General features: G+C 43.3%; 1 protein-coding gene across 5 annotated transcripts in view; it reads left to right on the top strand.

Moving 5' to 3' along the window:
• LOC309596122 (UPF0461 protein C5orf24 homolog) overlaps positions 1 to 16,530 on the top strand; it is an 18,302-nt gene extending 1,772 nt beyond the window's left edge. The window contains exons 1-3 of one of the 5 annotated variants that reach the window (XM_082323900.1): positions 2,509 to 2,595; positions 12,931 to 13,360; positions 15,260 to 16,530. In XM_082323900.1, the coding sequence (XP_082180026.1) occupies positions 12,934 to 13,360; positions 15,260 to 15,300 (468 nt within the window). In that variant the 5' untranslated portion in view covers positions 2,509 to 2,595; positions 12,931 to 12,933 and the 3' untranslated portion in view covers positions 15,301 to 16,530. The other 4 variants (XM_082323897.1, XM_082323896.1, XM_082323899.1 and 1 more) reach the window with 4 other exon arrangements.

The following is a 16,530-nucleotide window of genomic DNA, read 5'->3' as shown; positions in this document are numbered from 1 at the left end:
TGCAGTGGCCGTTGGTGTGCCAGAGCTGGTGCAGCACGTCAGGCTACTCTCTGTACGCACGAGTGGGCAAATGGGCAGAGGTTTTGCTCTGTGCCCTAGCCAGGAAGACAGGAGATGAAGACTAAATCCAGTGTTCTGTATGGGAAAAAAAGATTCACATGAAAAATGTGTGCAATCACGGTTCAGAATTTTATACTACCCTAACTATATTGGACATCGTTTCCACCCCTTGTTTTGTTAAATAGGCAGCGTAAGGCCTACTTTACATGTTAGTCTTTATGCTGAAAAAGTTGTAACCAAAATGTAATGTGTAGATCACAGCCCGGCATGTTCTGTAGCTGTCCCCTGTCCTGGCTGCTTGAGATTTTACTTGTACGGTTAACACAGTGCAGTCTATTTAATGTGCACTTGGCTGCTAATTGAATAAAAGATTCTGAGGCTCAAAGTGCCATCTGTAGGAGCTTTTCTCACTCAAGTCTTCCAAGCAGAAGACAAAAAAATAAAGATTTTTAAGCAAAGCTTTGCTAAAATTCTGCCATTGTAATAGCCGAATATAAAACAAACACCAAAGGCTGGATTTGGGATCTTCCTAAAATAATAAGTAAAAGAATGCCGGAGTCTCAGGGAGCGTGCACACTTTGGTATTTCAATCCTTCAGACATGTTTACATTTGTAAGTGAACAGCTTTACTTCAGCGAAACTAGTGACAGGGTTAGAGAGACAGGTATGTGTAGCTGCGGGAATGGAGCCTGTGTAGCTTGCCAGAATTAGTTTTTAAACCGCCATGGACACATACTATCGATGGCACGTTGCTGAAGACCTCTATTAAGGCTTTTCTAAATTTGCCCGAGTGCCCTTAAATAGGCCGGTGAGTTTCTTCTCAGTGTGAAGGCTGGTGTACAAGCAGCCCCTGCCACAAGCCCACTCACAGTTTGTTACTCGCAAAGGTCGTGCAGCCCCTTTGCTGTACCCGAGCGTGAGCGCAGGGCCCTGTGTGCGCGTTCTGGCCGCCTCACATGACGCTCGAGGAATGCACTTTCCTTTGATTATTTTTCTTGACCCAGATCTCTTCCAAATATGGTCTCAGCTTAAACAAGTTTGTGTTCTTAGAGCTCGGGCGTTGGCAGAAGAAATACTGGCTTCCAGCTAACTGGCTGTATGGGGGGAGTGGAGGCGGAGAACCACCTAAAAATGTAAAGATAAAAGGCACACAGCTGGACTCGAATTTGTCCCAAAATGTACATTTTGTAAAATGTTTATACGATGCTAGGCAGGAAGATTTGTTTTCATAATTTTAGCTACAGTGGAAACAATTGTTTTTAAATAAATGACCATTAGTCTGAGTGATTGCCACCCAAACACTGCTTCTCTGAGACTTCTCATCTGAAACAGATTTAAATATTTTTCTGTAGTCAGACTGAGAGATATAAAATTGTCAAGCTGACCAGCATAAGCAGAGGTAAATTAATTAGTATCTCAGAACTAAGTTGTTCTAGTGAGCTAAGACATTATTAATAACCTACTGTGGAGTGAGCATATGATTCCCAAGCTATTTTATGCTTTGGCCATTCTAAGTACGAAGTTTATCATCACAAACATGTTTCTCAGAACAATAAATACTACTGGGCAACTGTTCTGAAGCTAACTGCTGAGCAAGGAAAACGTTACACTTAATGAAAATCCTTAACTAAAACCTACATTTCCTCTGCCTGTGCATGTTAGCAAGCAAGTGAATTTGTAAAAATTATCAGCTCCGATAATTCATAGTGAAGCAGACAGGAGGTGGTGGCAGTTCGGTACCGAGTTCTCCCAGCTTGCTCAGCATGCTGTATAGCCGAGGACCGGCGAGAAGCTCCTGTGCTGGCAGAAGGAGGAACTTGTGCTTTTACGCCCTTCCTCTCCTTGAAGATGTGGATCCACCGGTGAGATCTCCAGCGAGGGAGAAGAATGGGACTTTGCAGTCCAGATGTAGGGAGGGGCAGCATTTCATTGCGTCTTTTACCTCACAGATAATTAATTGTAATCATTTGCTACTGCTAATGAGAGCAGTCCTTTAGAGAAAGAGAAGGGGGAAGCAGATTCACAACCTGAGTAACGGCTGTGCTTCAGGCCCCGGGGAGCTTTCACAAAACAAGACAGTCACGGACCAATTCATCTTTTGTTTGGTTCCTGTTTTTATTAGCGCAGCGTGCAGATGAGGAAACCAGACCTTCTCGCTACCAGATTAATATTTGAGCGCTGTGGGCACCGGAGCTGGCCGATGTGCGGGTTTGCCTGGGGCACAATGCAGAGCAGTCGCGCAGACCCAGCGCCTTGACGAGGGCACGTCCAGCTCCAAGGTCAGACCTTCAGATCTCGCTCCGACAGTCTGCCGGCGATAGCCTCCACCACAGCCCGATTCAGGTTTCACAGCTTCTTGGGATGGAACATTTCACTGCTTCACATGACAAGTTCACTCTTCTCTATTATCTGACCACTTCTGCATTCTGTGGACATCACGATTTCTTCCAGATAAATCAGGAGCCTGAGCCCGGCCTGACTTCCGCCACCTTCCAGGCTAAGATACCAAAAGGAAAATAACGGGATACCAAAGAGGTATCGAACTCTACCGCTTTTGATTGGCGGCAGCATTTCTGACAAGAGTCAGAAACAGCAGAAACATAAATAAACTGAATCATTTGCTAAATTAAGCTAAATAAATGCTGCTTTTCCCTGCTGCTTTCTTATATTGCAAGTGAGGATTCCTGCGTGCATTAGGAAGCACTGGCAAAAAAATGAACCATCGTCTTGGCAGGATGTTTCACAGCAATTTTCGTCCTGGAGAGCTCCAAGTATTGTAGAACTGGAATATCACAGGGTTGGAGTAGAGCAGTCAGCTCCCCAAACAACAGCAGGAGAGGAAAATATTTAGAAAAACAGAATTAGCCATTTGTAAAAGCTGCAGGTTCTTTTTTGCCTGGTCTTTCTTGCCTTTATTTTTTAAGACCTCATCTGAATAACGCATAACACCTTTTAGACTATTTCAGATGTCAGTCATTTAAGGACTTAGTCGCTCACTTAGACCGTGTGATTTGAAGGTGTATGCGGTGCTGTCAGTGGCCCCCGGGTGCTAACAGAGGGCAGGAAGGTCTGGGTGAGTATACAGAGACACTGATTCTGTTAAAGTCATTAACGACTGTGGATAAAAAAATCTGTTGGCCATAGCCTTCCACAAAGCGGGCTGTCACGTTGTTTCACTAAAACTGACCTTGACAACAAAAGGTCTGATGGTGAAAAGCGCTGGGCACTTAAAATTCCTGTTTCTATGGGATCTCTTTGGAAATAGTTGAAGTTGCTGTTCCCACTCAAAGCCTTTTTTATAGTAAAGTGCCCTTGCAATACCTGCACTCTTACTAAACACTTTAGAATGCAGGCAGATGAAATAGGGCAAAATCTTTAATAAATCAACAGTACTTCATTGGAGCTGCTGCTGTAAGACCCAAGTGGCTAACGGCGCATGGACTCAACCCCGTACGAGTTACATTGGAAATGGCTGCCGTCTTCGTTGCGAAGTCAGCAGTGAAAGAGAACTAACCTAATGCATTATTTTAATACAGTCCTGAAGCTTGATTCTTCTGTAATGGATTGCAGCGTGTACTTTTGGGACAGAAAGTATCGTGCTCCTCCATCCAAAGGAAAGTAATGGAAACACCAGGAATCCTGAGTTTTCATGAACATACTTAACCCTTTAGAATATTTCAAATATAGAGGACGTGTTCTAGGATTTATTTTACTGTACAATAAGTAAGTGATTTATCCTGCAGAGTCAGAGGCAAAGACAAATGTGAATAATGCTACTCATGAGGTGCAGAAAAATAGGAATGATGGCCCCAGTCCTGGCCCTGCTGCTCAGCAAACCCTCCTCTGCTCCGCTGCCCGGTCACAGAGGCCCAGGGCGATGATCATCGCCTGTGCTCAAGGCGGCTACACGCCGTCCTGACCAGCCTCCGCGCCTGCCTGGGGGCCCTGCCTCACCCTACGCGGGGAAGCAGGGCGCCGGCAGGCCGGCCGCCCTCACCCGCACGGTTCCCTGCCTGCCTCGCACCTCAGCCGCCCGCCCGCCCGCCGCCTTCCCGCCCGCAGGACAAAATGGCGGCGGGTCCCCGACACTGAGCGCCTCAGCGGCGGGAGGAGCGCCCCCCCCCACCCCCGTCCCAGTCGGCCCCGCCCCGCGCACGCTCGCCGCGCGCCCCCGCGGCGCGGCCCCGCTCGGGAGCGCGCCCCGCCCTCCCTCCCGCCCGCGCCCGCCGCAGCGCCGCTCCCTGCAGCTGCCCGGCGGGGTGTGGGGGAGGCGGCCGCTCGCTCCCGCCCGCCCGCCCGCCCGCCGCCCCGCAGGCCGCCCCGATCCCCTCAGGTAGGTGCGGGCCGGGCCTGCGTCCCCCGGCCCCTTCTCCGCGGGGTGGGAGGCGGCGGGCGGGCAAGATGGAGACGCGGCCGGCGGGGGAGGGGAGCGGAGAGCTCTCCGCTCCCCTCCCCCGCCGGCCGCGTCCAGCCCCGCCGCTGAGGGGGATCCCCCGGTCTCCTCACGGGGAGCCCCGCCTGCGCGCCGTTCTGGGGGTGCGGGAGCCCGGCCCGTCTGGGCTGCGCCATCGCCGCCCCGTCCCGCTGTGCCCCCGCCCGGGCGGGAGGGAGCCGGGCCATTCCCCGGGCCGGGGGGGAGGAGGCCGCGCCCTGGGCCGAGGAGGGGTTTGGGTCAGGCCCTGTTTCTTGCCACCCACGCAAGACAGGTGACAGGCGAGGCGAGCCCCCCCCCCCCCCCCACTGCCGTGACCCCCAGCGCCGTGCCCGCCGGCTGTGGTGGCAGCCGGGGCGGCGGGCCGGGGCAGGAGGGAGCTGCGCCGCCCCTTTGTCCCTCAGCTGGCCCTTGGCTCTTCAGGTGGAGCTGGGCCTCCTGCTGCTCCCCAGCCTGGCCTGCGCCGTGCTCAGGAATCATCGGTTCCCTTCAGCACCCACGGCTCTTGTGCGTGGGGATATAGTGTATATGCAGTGCTTTTACTTAGAACGTATGTCCGTTAGCGTGTGGAGTCTTAATGCGTGCATACGGTCCACGGGTGTATTTCCTTGACATACCTAAGCAGTGCATGCCTTCATTCACCTGGATATCAGGGTATCTGGATAGCCACTGATATGTCCCTTCTGTGCCTCTTTGCCTTCTAGTGTAACGCATGTGGATGGTGTATATTCTTGTGGATAGTTACAGATAGTTTAGTACATCCTTATTTGTGCATAGCCCTTCTGGGGTAATTACTTAGTGAACAGTTGCACCTTTAGTTTGCATGCATGTCTCTGCATATCTCTCTAAAAAAAAGGTAATAGTTATTTTGATCCATGTGGTTTTTATTTTTGTAAAATGAAAGAGTAGGAGGAACACTTGGTTAATATATTTCTTAAATTATGGTTTATTTCTGTTTCAGTCTTCAGATGCCACAGGTTTTTTTTACGACTTTTTTTGTCTGTACCCGTATCCTTCAGGTTTTAGATGCAACCCGAAACAAAAAAAGTCTCGTGTGTTTGTCCATTGACCATTGTTGAACAGATTCAACAACTGGACTTTACCTTTCTGCAGTCTAGCATAAGTACGCTGCAGTGGCTGCGTTCAGGTGTGTGGATGGGTGTCCGGAGCCTTTTGCACTAGTCCTGTCGCAGAGAAGCACCGTGGAAGTGCACAGCAGGAAGGAGATGTTTGATCCATCTCTTAAGCTTCAAAATCCTTTTGAGGGAGGAGGCTGGGGAAAGAGGAGAGGGTAGGTGGGAACACCCACTGAGATGAATGAGCACCTCTTACCTCTCCGAGCTATTGTTCTAGAGTACAGCGAGGTCTCTTCCCTGGGGAGAGGAGCGGGTGGGTGAGAACACCCACAGCGATGAATAAGCACCTCCAGCTCCTCCAAGCTGTTCTAGGCTGTGGCGAGGTCCACTCCTGTTTACCTGGGAGTAGCTCCTTGAGGTGAATGGACAATTTCACAAACACTAAGAATCCTTTCTTTATAAAGATCTACCTCTACCTGCTCCGTCATTCTTATGCATATTTGGATTGCCTTGAAGTTTGGTAATTACAGAACCACAGAATAATCAGGGTGCAGTTTCGTAACTTTACTCCTCTAAGCCAGTCTATCTGGCCTGATGGCAGCCTTGATTCTGCGCTGCCCCATCCCCAGCTGTGGTTTTTTTTTTTCCCCAACCTCCATTCCCTGTGCTGTGTTAGGGACTTGTCATAATCTTCATTCAGGTCTTCTAAGTCCATTAAGTTGTCAAAAAGTCATCTTTTCGAGGTCTGGTTAGGTTTTTAAGTAACTGGGATCAGGGGAGAGTGGGTCAGTGGCAGCCAGTGGGTAACATGGCTGAGGCTGACCTGGGACCTCAGTCCGTCTCTGTGCTTCTAATGGCAATGTGTGTTTCTGTTCCTCTCTTGCCTCAATGCCAGCCAACTGTTGCTTTTTCTTTCTTGTCAGATTAGTTTTTACCTGGATCAGATCCCTGGTGTAGATTTGTCCTGCTCTTGCACAATAGTTAGTGTTGGCACAAGGAGCGGCAATGTGGGAGAAGAGGAAAGGGCAAGATTGTCCCATTCAAAAAAAATGTGGATTCAGAGTGGTTTCTATTGATTATGAAACCAAACTGACCAAACATTTGTGTCAGTGTAACTGAATGTGCACAGTTAATTAGATCACTGAAATGATCTTCCTTAATTTTTGCGAAGCTGTCGTAACCCTTTCAAGTGTTCTGTTTCTCATCATCACATGGTTATATGATCTTAATTTTGGGGTGGGAAGAAGTCAGCTGACATTCTTGCTGATGTTGGCATCTAGGGAAACTCTGCCTTATATATATGACTGACTTGTTTTTTAAGGTTAGAGAGCATGACAATTACTTGTTTGCCTGGTTTTGCAATCAAATCATGAATGATCCCTACAAGTTCACAGTTTACTTGACACTTAGCCTAGCTAATGCCTAACAATATCTAATCCTCGTGAGAGCAGCGCCGATCTCTGTCTTTAATACAAAGCTGGTGCTTAGGCTTTGGAGAGCACTGTTTATCCAAGGGTGCCTGAGTCAAAAGACTTGGAACTCCCGGAGGCACAGAGGTGCACCCAGGTTGCAGCTCTCTGGTAAGGAGCAGGAGTTGCAGCCGCCTTGGAGGGAAGGCTCCCCCTCCGCCTGGCACGCCTGCGGAAGAGAAATTTGAAGGGGGTGGGTGTATCTGCCCCAAATAACTCTTCCCCTAACTTCCGTCATGTAAGAAAATGACCCTGGGTCACCGGGGAAGGACCGTACTTGTAAGTTCTTGTATTGCTTGGGGAACTCGTAATTTCTTAGTCTTTTTGCACTGAGAATAATTGAGAAAGAAACTGTTTTCAAAATTACACTGTCTCTTCAGTTTGCAGTCTCATGTTGTCATATAGTAGCTCCAGCAAGTCACTGCTGTAAAGAAATTGTTTCTTTTATTTTGGCTGGTTTTAATGTATTTTACCTAGTGTCAAATAATGAGAAAAATTGTATTATGCAATCAACTGTGGAAAGTGCTTTGTAAGCACAGTGTGGAGAAACTGGTTATCTAACTTCAGAAGTAGATTAGATTTCAAATGTAGGTTCAGGTGTTACGGTTTATGTTGTGCCACTGATAGGATTTCATACTTAGTATTTTTAAAATATTTACATTTATGGGAATAGTCAAGGTAAGGTGCAACATTGTGAAAACAAGCAGTTAGAGGTTTTTAAAAATTGGGTAAGGCCCTACTTTAGCAAGATTTAAAGTGTAGAAAAGGAGCTGACAATAAAAGGGACACTTGAAAAACATTTAAGTTTATGTAATTTATTCTTTTAACTGGGTGATAAAAGTATTTCTCGCACCCGCTATCCTAAGAGGGAAGAGCAGAACCAATACCGTATCTCTGTTGCAATCTTGAAAGGGAAAATATCGCTGCTGCTGCTGCTGCTTAAACTCCCTCCCTGCAAAGAAAATGAGCCCTTTGGTATTCCCCAGGGCCTGCAGCCCTGCGCTGTCGTACACGGCATAGAGCGTTCTTTATGCAGAGACCTTGAACAGAGCTGGTCCTGTGCTCCACTCCAGCAGTTTTAATTGGTAGAAGTGACATTCAGAGTACTAGTGCAGAAATAATACTTGTAGCTGCTTGTGTTTTTAAGTAGTATGTGATATACTTTGTGTGTGTTGGATGATGATGAAAATGCACTGCTACAGCCCAGTCAATACTGTTGAAACTATTGCAAGCTCAGCAGTGGAAAACTTCAGAAAAATGAGTGGGTTTTGTATACGAACCCTCATCAAAAGAAAAATTGTCCTTGTTGGTGACAGGAGTTTACCTTTCCTGGTATTCATAATTTAAAAAGCTGTAATGTAGATGTACTTCCACTTTTGTTCAGTTATGCTCTGATTCAAGTGTGTTTTACCAGAAGTCAAAAGCGCTTGCTGAGTCAGGTCTGTTCTGGCGCTAGCCAGGCTGTCGTTACAGAAAGCAGACTGGGGTGGGTGAGACCAGAGAAGTTGCCTGCTTCTTATGTTGGAATTGATTATTCTGCTTAATGCAGACGATGGGTCACAGGTCCAGTACTCAGTATAAAATACTTAATGAGCAAGTGCCTGTTGCAGTGGGCTTGCATACTTTCTCTGCTTATGAAAGTTTTCATCTTATCTACGCTGGCAGCTAAATTCTGCCCGTGAAGAAGGCAAAGGGCATGATGTTTGAAAGCTAAAGACGGCATCATGTCACAATCCAAGAGGGTGTTTTTGTGTAATGTGATTCGAGTAGCTTTGATCTTAAAATTTTGTGAACAAGACGTGAATGGGGATTTTCTGCTTAGTTTCAGCCTAGAGAGAGATGGGCCATACCAGTAACAGAAGCCTTAGCAGTTGTAAGCTAGAACTGTGCGGTATGTTAACCTGTATCTAGGGATACAAGGATGCACTCTGTCTGTCTGTCCAAAACCTGTAATATCACTGGAATTAGGTGAAATTTCTTAAGTTTCGTGCTGCGTCTGTATTGCCTATAATATGGTTTCTGCTTCGTCTCCCAGCAAAAGAAAGCAAATGATATCAAGCTGGACTGTGAAATAAAAAAAAAATCTTAATGACAGCCTCATACATCGTGTATTGACCGACCAGTAGCCTGGCTGTCATCTGAGCAAAACAAAACTTCAAACACACCTCGCTAGTGCTAGAGCAGGTTAACTTCACGGGTACTCGGGAGAGGGGCAGTGCTTTAAAAGGAGGGGTCGTTACTGTGTCCAGAAATCCCCCCGCAGCAAAGCTTTGCAGTCCCGGATGGATGGTCCTCTTTCTTTCTTTATTTTTAGCAGCAGTGGAGTTTCTGTGCTTCATTGCATGGGAAGCTCTAATGCTGCCTCTCTTTTCCCAAAGCTAGCTTATCCAGTTGTCTCCTCCCTTCCCCAGCATTTGTATAGAAATAAATTACCAGATAGAAAAGGATCCATACAGAAAATCCTCTACGGCCACTTTCCAGTAAAAATCTTTTTGAAATACGACTAAATTTCGTTACTGCAATGCCTTATCTTAACTATTTGTTTACACAGAGACATTCAACCAGTCAGTTGAATCAGTTTAAAAACTGATTTAAGTAAACTGTTGCAAATATCTTTTACGTATCTATTGACAGCTTTAAAACAAATAGGTTCTATTTCGCTGGAAGCTTTTCTGGCCAGTTTTATTTAAGAATGCTTGCACACAAAGTTGTGTGTGTTTGGCTATACAATTTAGCTAGAGTATGATTTTTAAATTGGCATAGCTTTGCATTTTATACCAATTCTCATTTATACTGTGTATCTCCCTGCCAAGAAACCTGCTTCCACTCTACAGATAGACTCACTACATTCTTTTATTCCCCACTGTAATGTGAATGAAGTAAAATTACGCTGGAGATGTCCATGTTAGGATAATTAAGCTCAATTACAGATTTCCTTTTTAAAACTTTTAGAAAAAAATGTCTTAAATCAAAAAACACAGAATATGAACTTTGGCTACTACTTGAAATTTTCATGGTTTGATGAAAAACGGTGCAGAGAGGGGAAAAAAAATCATTAAAAAAAAAATCCCATTGGCAGTCTTCCACCAAGATTGTGGGTTTTTTTTTTAAGCTTCCTCCTCTTGTGAGAAATTTTAAACAGTTACTGATTTGTATGTCTCTCTTCTTTCATCAATTACAGTGATACTGGCTGTTGCCAGATGGAAGGTAAACTAGTGTCAGCTGGGTTTTATATGTAAAGATAGTGTTTGTCGAGAGGTCTCAGGGATATTACAGTAGACACAAAACACATGCATATGGTTATGATGCTCCAGTGTTTGCCAGTTAGAGCAGGATATATTCACTGTCTAGGAGTACCTGTGATGGTTCTCCCCAGGAAGGATGGATGGTGTCTGTAGGAAAAATCCCCCTGACTGTAGTGAGGAGGAAGAGCAGAGAATAAGAATGTAACATAGACGGGAACGAGTCTGAGCAGTGGTCAGTCTCCTGAGAAGTACCAGGGACCCTCACTTTATTCAGTGACTTCTCCCTGGTCTGGTGTGTTCCTCGGACACTAGGCAGCTGAACTGATCCTTCTTTGTGGCAGTGTGGCTTGGAGCAGCTTTTTGGGGCTGAAGCCAGTATTCCTGCGTTTAAAGTGAGTACCGAGACAAGAATGCTGCTAACCGCTCCAAGTGTCCTCTAGTGTATCAACAAACAGATGAATAGCCTTTCAGAGCCGCTGGGCTTACTCTCTCGGCAGCAAAAGTACATTATCAGAACCCTTATGTTTGCAATTACGTATAATGAAAAATCTCAGGTATTTTTTGTAATATTGTGAGCCCTGTTGTAGTGGGGTTAAAGGAAGGTAACATTTTTTTGACTGCTAATTGTAGAAAACCTTAAGCTTCCTTTTTATTGCTGCACAGAAAAGTCTGTCTGGTCTCTTGACCCGTAGCTTACTTCCTTTGTTCTTCGCTAAGCGCCGGCTTGCTAATTATTCTTAGTTGTTTTATTTGCTAGTCAACACCTGCAATAACAGTGGTTTCACATTTGTTCCACTGTACCCCATTCAACACAACAGAATTGTAGCACTCAGATAATCTCTGCTAGAACCATCTAATATTTAAACTATATTACTATCATAATTTCACTATTTGACATAAAAGCATATTCATGTATTTGCACAAGAGTAATGCATACACTGTAATGTGCATTTGACAAGCCAAGGTAAATTGGGTGTTACAGCAGGGAGTGTATCCATTGTAAGCAGAAGAAAAGGGCACGGGGATTTATTCCTGGGTAAATAAACTGTATCTGCTGTATGCTTTCTCTCTGGCTGGGAGGAGACATTCATAACTGCCAAATAAATTCAGTAATCAATGGTAGAATTTAAATGGGTTGCTGTAGGTGATATTCCAGAGCTACTGCAGGGAAAATACAATAAATCTTCCAGACCTTATCTACTGGAGAAATTTACTGCAGGGGGAATTATTTGGTGTCCTAAGCATGACTGTAGGGCGCAGAAATACTCTGATGTGCCAGATGTTGATTGGCTTAATCTTGTCTTCAGCATGGCTAAATATTATTATCTTAAACTGAGTATTTGCAGCTTATTTAGGTTGTAGAACCAATACAGTCGAATGGGTGAAGATATCGTCCTCTTGCTCCTTGAGCAGCTTGCTGGCTTCTTACGGTATGGCCACTATTAAGAAATCTGAGGCAGTATCTGTGCAGTTGGTATTTAGAAGCATTAATACTAAAAAAGTTTTAGAATACCAGTAACATTGTTAGTTGTTGTGATTCTGCCCCAGTACATATGCTGCAGGGATTTGCTATGATGGATATAAGGATAACCAATTAATGTAGAAACTGTTGCTTGTCATTATGACAGTGACCGTACGTGGTTTCTAGCAGCTGGACGTCAGTTTGTCCATTGGAACCAGGATTAGCCTGCAGTAACACGCAGGTGAGAGTCACCCTTCTGCCATCCTGAAGATAGGGCTTTGATTCTTCTTTAAAGAAGTAAACCTCTGTAAACAGAGCACAGCTCAAGTTGGTTTTGTCTGACAAAAAGAGCAGGCTATATAAAACAGTTGTTGACCTCGATGGGCCATGTTTGTTTTCCAGAATATTTGGAGATGTGTGACAACGTGCACGTCTGTAACAGGAGTCGTGTTGTTTTTCCCAAAGTTATTCTCTCAGAATTGGCATTACCAGCAATTTGTACCTGCTCTTCTAAGTAGGACAGCAGCGGCATTTCTGCAATCTAGCATCTTTTACTTCGTAATTGATTCATTTTGTACTTCTGCTTTCCCAACTATGGCACCATTGTCTTTGCTGAATGCCTTACCCGTTTCTTTCTTCTGCATTAATTGTGACAAGAAATGACAAAACTGATTAGTGTTTTATTAATTTGCTGCAGTTGAACAAAAAAAATATTTAGGATTTTAATATATCTACTAAATCAAGAGAGTGATACTGTATTTTTCCTTGGCTCACAGGTGATAGGTTAATCTTGCAACTAGAACAGCTAGAATTTAGATGAGATTCAGTGAGACAGGTTTTGAAATCGCAGTAGGTGAGCGGATATTGTATATCTTGGTTGCTGAAATGCTCTCGTTCAGTTCATTAATGTACTTCGTCCCTAATTATACCTATCTGAATAATACATAGTTTAAATTGTCAGTTTTAACTATGTGTAAAGGTTACCGTGCAAAACCTCAAGTGAAAGATTAATAAAACTTTTTGTTTAAAAAAGTAATGTCCTGACATCAATACTGTTTACTAAAAATAGACCAAGTGGTTTGGACTAATTTTAAGAGATAGAGGAGGCTTTTGAAAGATTCTCACCTGTGGAATGCTGCAGTATTATTATATATTGATACATATTTGTCTCTCTTATTTTTGGTAGAAAATGATGCACCCTGTTGCCAGCAGCAATACAGCTTTCTGTGGGACTGGCAAGAGTTCTTGCCTTAACGAAGACAATGTGAGATCTGCCGATCAGTTTGACTTGTATGCCACGCAGCAAAGCAAATACAGCCACGCAGTCAGCCACAAACCAATCGCATGCCAGAGACAAGATGCGTTGAACGAATCGCACTTGCAGACCACAAGTGGCAGGAATATAGAGACAAAAGATGAACTAAAGAAAAAGAAAAACCTCAACCGATCTGGTAAACGTGGAAGGCCATCAGGGACCACAAAATCAGCAGGGTACCGAACCAGCACAGGTCGACCCCTGGGGACCACCAAAGCAGCTGGATTTAAGACAAGTCCAGGCAGACCCTTGGGTACCACTAAAGCAGCAGGATACAAAGTCAGCCCAGGCAGACCTCCAGGTAGCATTAAAGCTCTATCACGGCTTGCAAATCTAAATTATACTTGTGGCAGTGCAGCTTTTCCCTATCCTATGGTGCATAACAGAGGAGTACATGCTGCTGGTGAAACTAGTAGCAAAATGAAACAGCCTAATGAATGAAAGGAGGGAATTAGTAACTCCTTACTAATCCGCTTTACTCTGCATTTTGGCGTGTTTCTTGCATTTTGTTGTAGTGTTTGCCTAAGTCTGAATTTCTAGATTTTATTTTTATTCAAATCATGCCATAGCCTACGGGTGCAATTCAGTAACTTTTAAAGCAATGTTGAGAAGGCACTGGTTGAAAGGGGGTTTTGTTGGTTTTAAATCATAATTTATAAGAAAGTCTGAAGTGATGCATATGCCTTGGTGTCGATACTTAATTAATGTCCATGTCCCTAGTTTTACGTTCAGTTTCTGGTAAATCTAGTTGTGTGCTTACGCATTAAATAATTGAAATAAGGAGGACAGAATTAGCTGGCTGTTCATTCATGATGTGGCCTATCCCACAATAAGGAACTTAGCCAGATGAGTTCTTACTTGATAAGAAAAATTGATAAAGAAAGCAGCAAGCTACATTTTCCATTTCTGCAGGAGCTTCTACAGACCTCAAATAGATACTTAAAGAACAAAAAAAGAACTCAACCTTTTTCTAAAGTGCTGATTTCAGGTGGCTTTTGTTTCTGGAGCTGTAGCAGTAAGACAATTTCAACTAATGCTCCAAAAATATTTTTGAAAATATTAAAGAAAACCGAGCATTTGTACAGCGTGTTACAGCTTCACAGCGCCTTATTAATACAAGCTAATTTGCCTTTAGGTGATAGCTGTTCCTTTAGTTATGCTGTTACAGCATTCTGCTGTGTAATTTTGAAATGCATATACCAATAGTGCATATACCAATAGTACATATACCAAACCACAAATAATTCTTTGAAATTTGAAATATTTTATAAGAAATTAAGTACTGTTCATTCTAGTTATGCACTTGGTTAATATTAAACAGTATGTTCTTAAATCTGTAAATAGCTATTTACACTGGTTTTTTGCCTTTAAAATCTGTGCTTAGGTGGCAACAGTTCAATAGCTTTTAAAGTATTAATCTATAATGTTTACAAATTAAGCTTTTTAAATAGACACTGTTGCCAAGTTTTCAGACTTAGTTTTGCCAGATATTCCTGGAAATAGTTATTTCGTTGTTTGACACTTATACTATATTTAAGTTATGGAAGCTTATATATCTACCAAAGGACACCATTTTCATGATTTATAAAAGCAAACTGTATAGCCGATGCAAACAGGATGCGGTTCACTGCACTGCTAGACCCCAGATATAAAGTAATTCATCTATGCATGAAAGCTGAAAAAAAAATGTTGGTTAACTCTAAATACCTTTCTTGACTCAAACTAAAACCTTCCCTCTTTCCAAAAGAAATGTTCAATTTTTCAACTGGGTGTGTTTAATTTTTTTTTAAGTGTGAGAGAGTATGTGAGTGTGTGTGTAAAATACTTTAATCTAGACTTCAAAAAAATCAGTCCTCAATGTTGCATATTGTTTGTTCTAAATTTATTTCACTGGAATTAAAGCTTTCCCTGCCCCCCCGCCCCCATCTGGAAGAAAGTTTACGTTTAAGTTGTTTCACATATAATATGACATTATGGTAAATTTGTAGCTTCAAATATCGGGGGGGAAATATATAGAGTTTGCAGATTTGGGAGAGCAGAAAAATTTGGGTTAATTGAGCTTGTGTTGAATGAGTAATGATGCTGATAATTTTTGTTAACATAAATGCTATTTTGGCCTGCTGTCATTTAGATGAGAACTCTTGATTTCAGTGATGACAACTTAAGAAACAGATGTCATGTTTCATACCTTTTTTATCAGGAAAAAAGCAGCAAGCCTTCAGGTGTTCCAGTGATGCCTAACACATATTGAGCTGGACTTTATGCTGTACTTTACAATAGGTGTGTTGAATTGTTTTGGGGGAACTGTGTATGCACTGGCAACTGAGACAATGAACCTCAGCTATACTGGATGGCTCCTTAGACGATAGATGAACTAATGGCAGCTAAACTGCTACTAAAAAAATAGTTTCTTCGTGCTGAAGCTATGATACCCAGTTATACATTCTGTTCCTCGACAAACTCACAAGTCTGAAATCTAGCAATCTTTCTCAGAACGATGTAACTTCTGACACATGCAGAACGCTAACGTGAGTTAATTCACCCTCAGGATCTGTGTTGTATTGGCTGTTTTTAATCAAAAGATTTTTCAACAAAAGACTGCTCTAAGTTCTTTCCTGAACTCAGCTGGGAAAGCAGTCCTCTTCAGCTGAATGTAATAACAGCAGGAGTGTCGCACCTCGCTGGCAAGGAACGTGTTGCATGTCACCACTGTACCTTGGAGAAACTCCGCTTCTTACCTCCTCCTGTTTATCCTGTTTGCTCCTGTTCCGTTTCTCACTGGTGCATCTACTCGATGGTGCTGTGCTGTGTGTCAGGAGATGATGCAGATGTATTGCTGTTCTGCTAGTATAATGAATTTTGTATTCAACTATGCTGATGAAATAATGAAATCATCTAAGCAATTTCTGTTCATTACGGTGTTTATTAATTATATCAGATGGAGTATAATCCCAGTAAAAACAATTAACGTTGTCAATTGTGAAATGATGAGCATAAAGTAGAAAACTGTTCACAGAGTCTAATGGGCTGCTTGGTGCTCTAGATTTAGCAAGGAAACCAGAAGTGCACTGCTGGGCATTTCCTAATACTGGTTTATTTTATATCTGACTATAGTTTACTGGTGCCGTGCAGCGAGGGGAAGAAAAAAAGAAGTTAGAGATTCAAAGTGAACTAGAAATGGAATTTTCAAATACTCCTGCTTTTCCTGTGTATAACCTGCAGAATACATCGTGCTTTTTTTCAACACTTTTCTTTCCATGGCAAACACTGAAACAGCATGTTAATGCCTAAACTTTATTAGCACCGATGGGAAAACTGGCCTTTTCCCCCCATAGTATGAAAACATTACTTGTAAGGTAAATTGCTTATTTTATATTATATATCATAATTGAGCTATTCATAAGCTAGGATCACTGTTGCGTGTTAACACTGTTCAGAAGATCTACATGTCAAGTTTGTTTTTTAATAATT

Source organism: Platalea leucorodia (assembly GCF_965183815.1).
Source record: "Platalea leucorodia genome assembly, chromosome: 11".
NCBI lineage: Eukaryota > Metazoa > Chordata > Aves > Pelecaniformes > Threskiornithidae > Platalea > Platalea leucorodia.
Note: the sequence above shows the minus strand (reverse complement) of the source record. Positions and strands in the feature narration are given on the sequence as shown.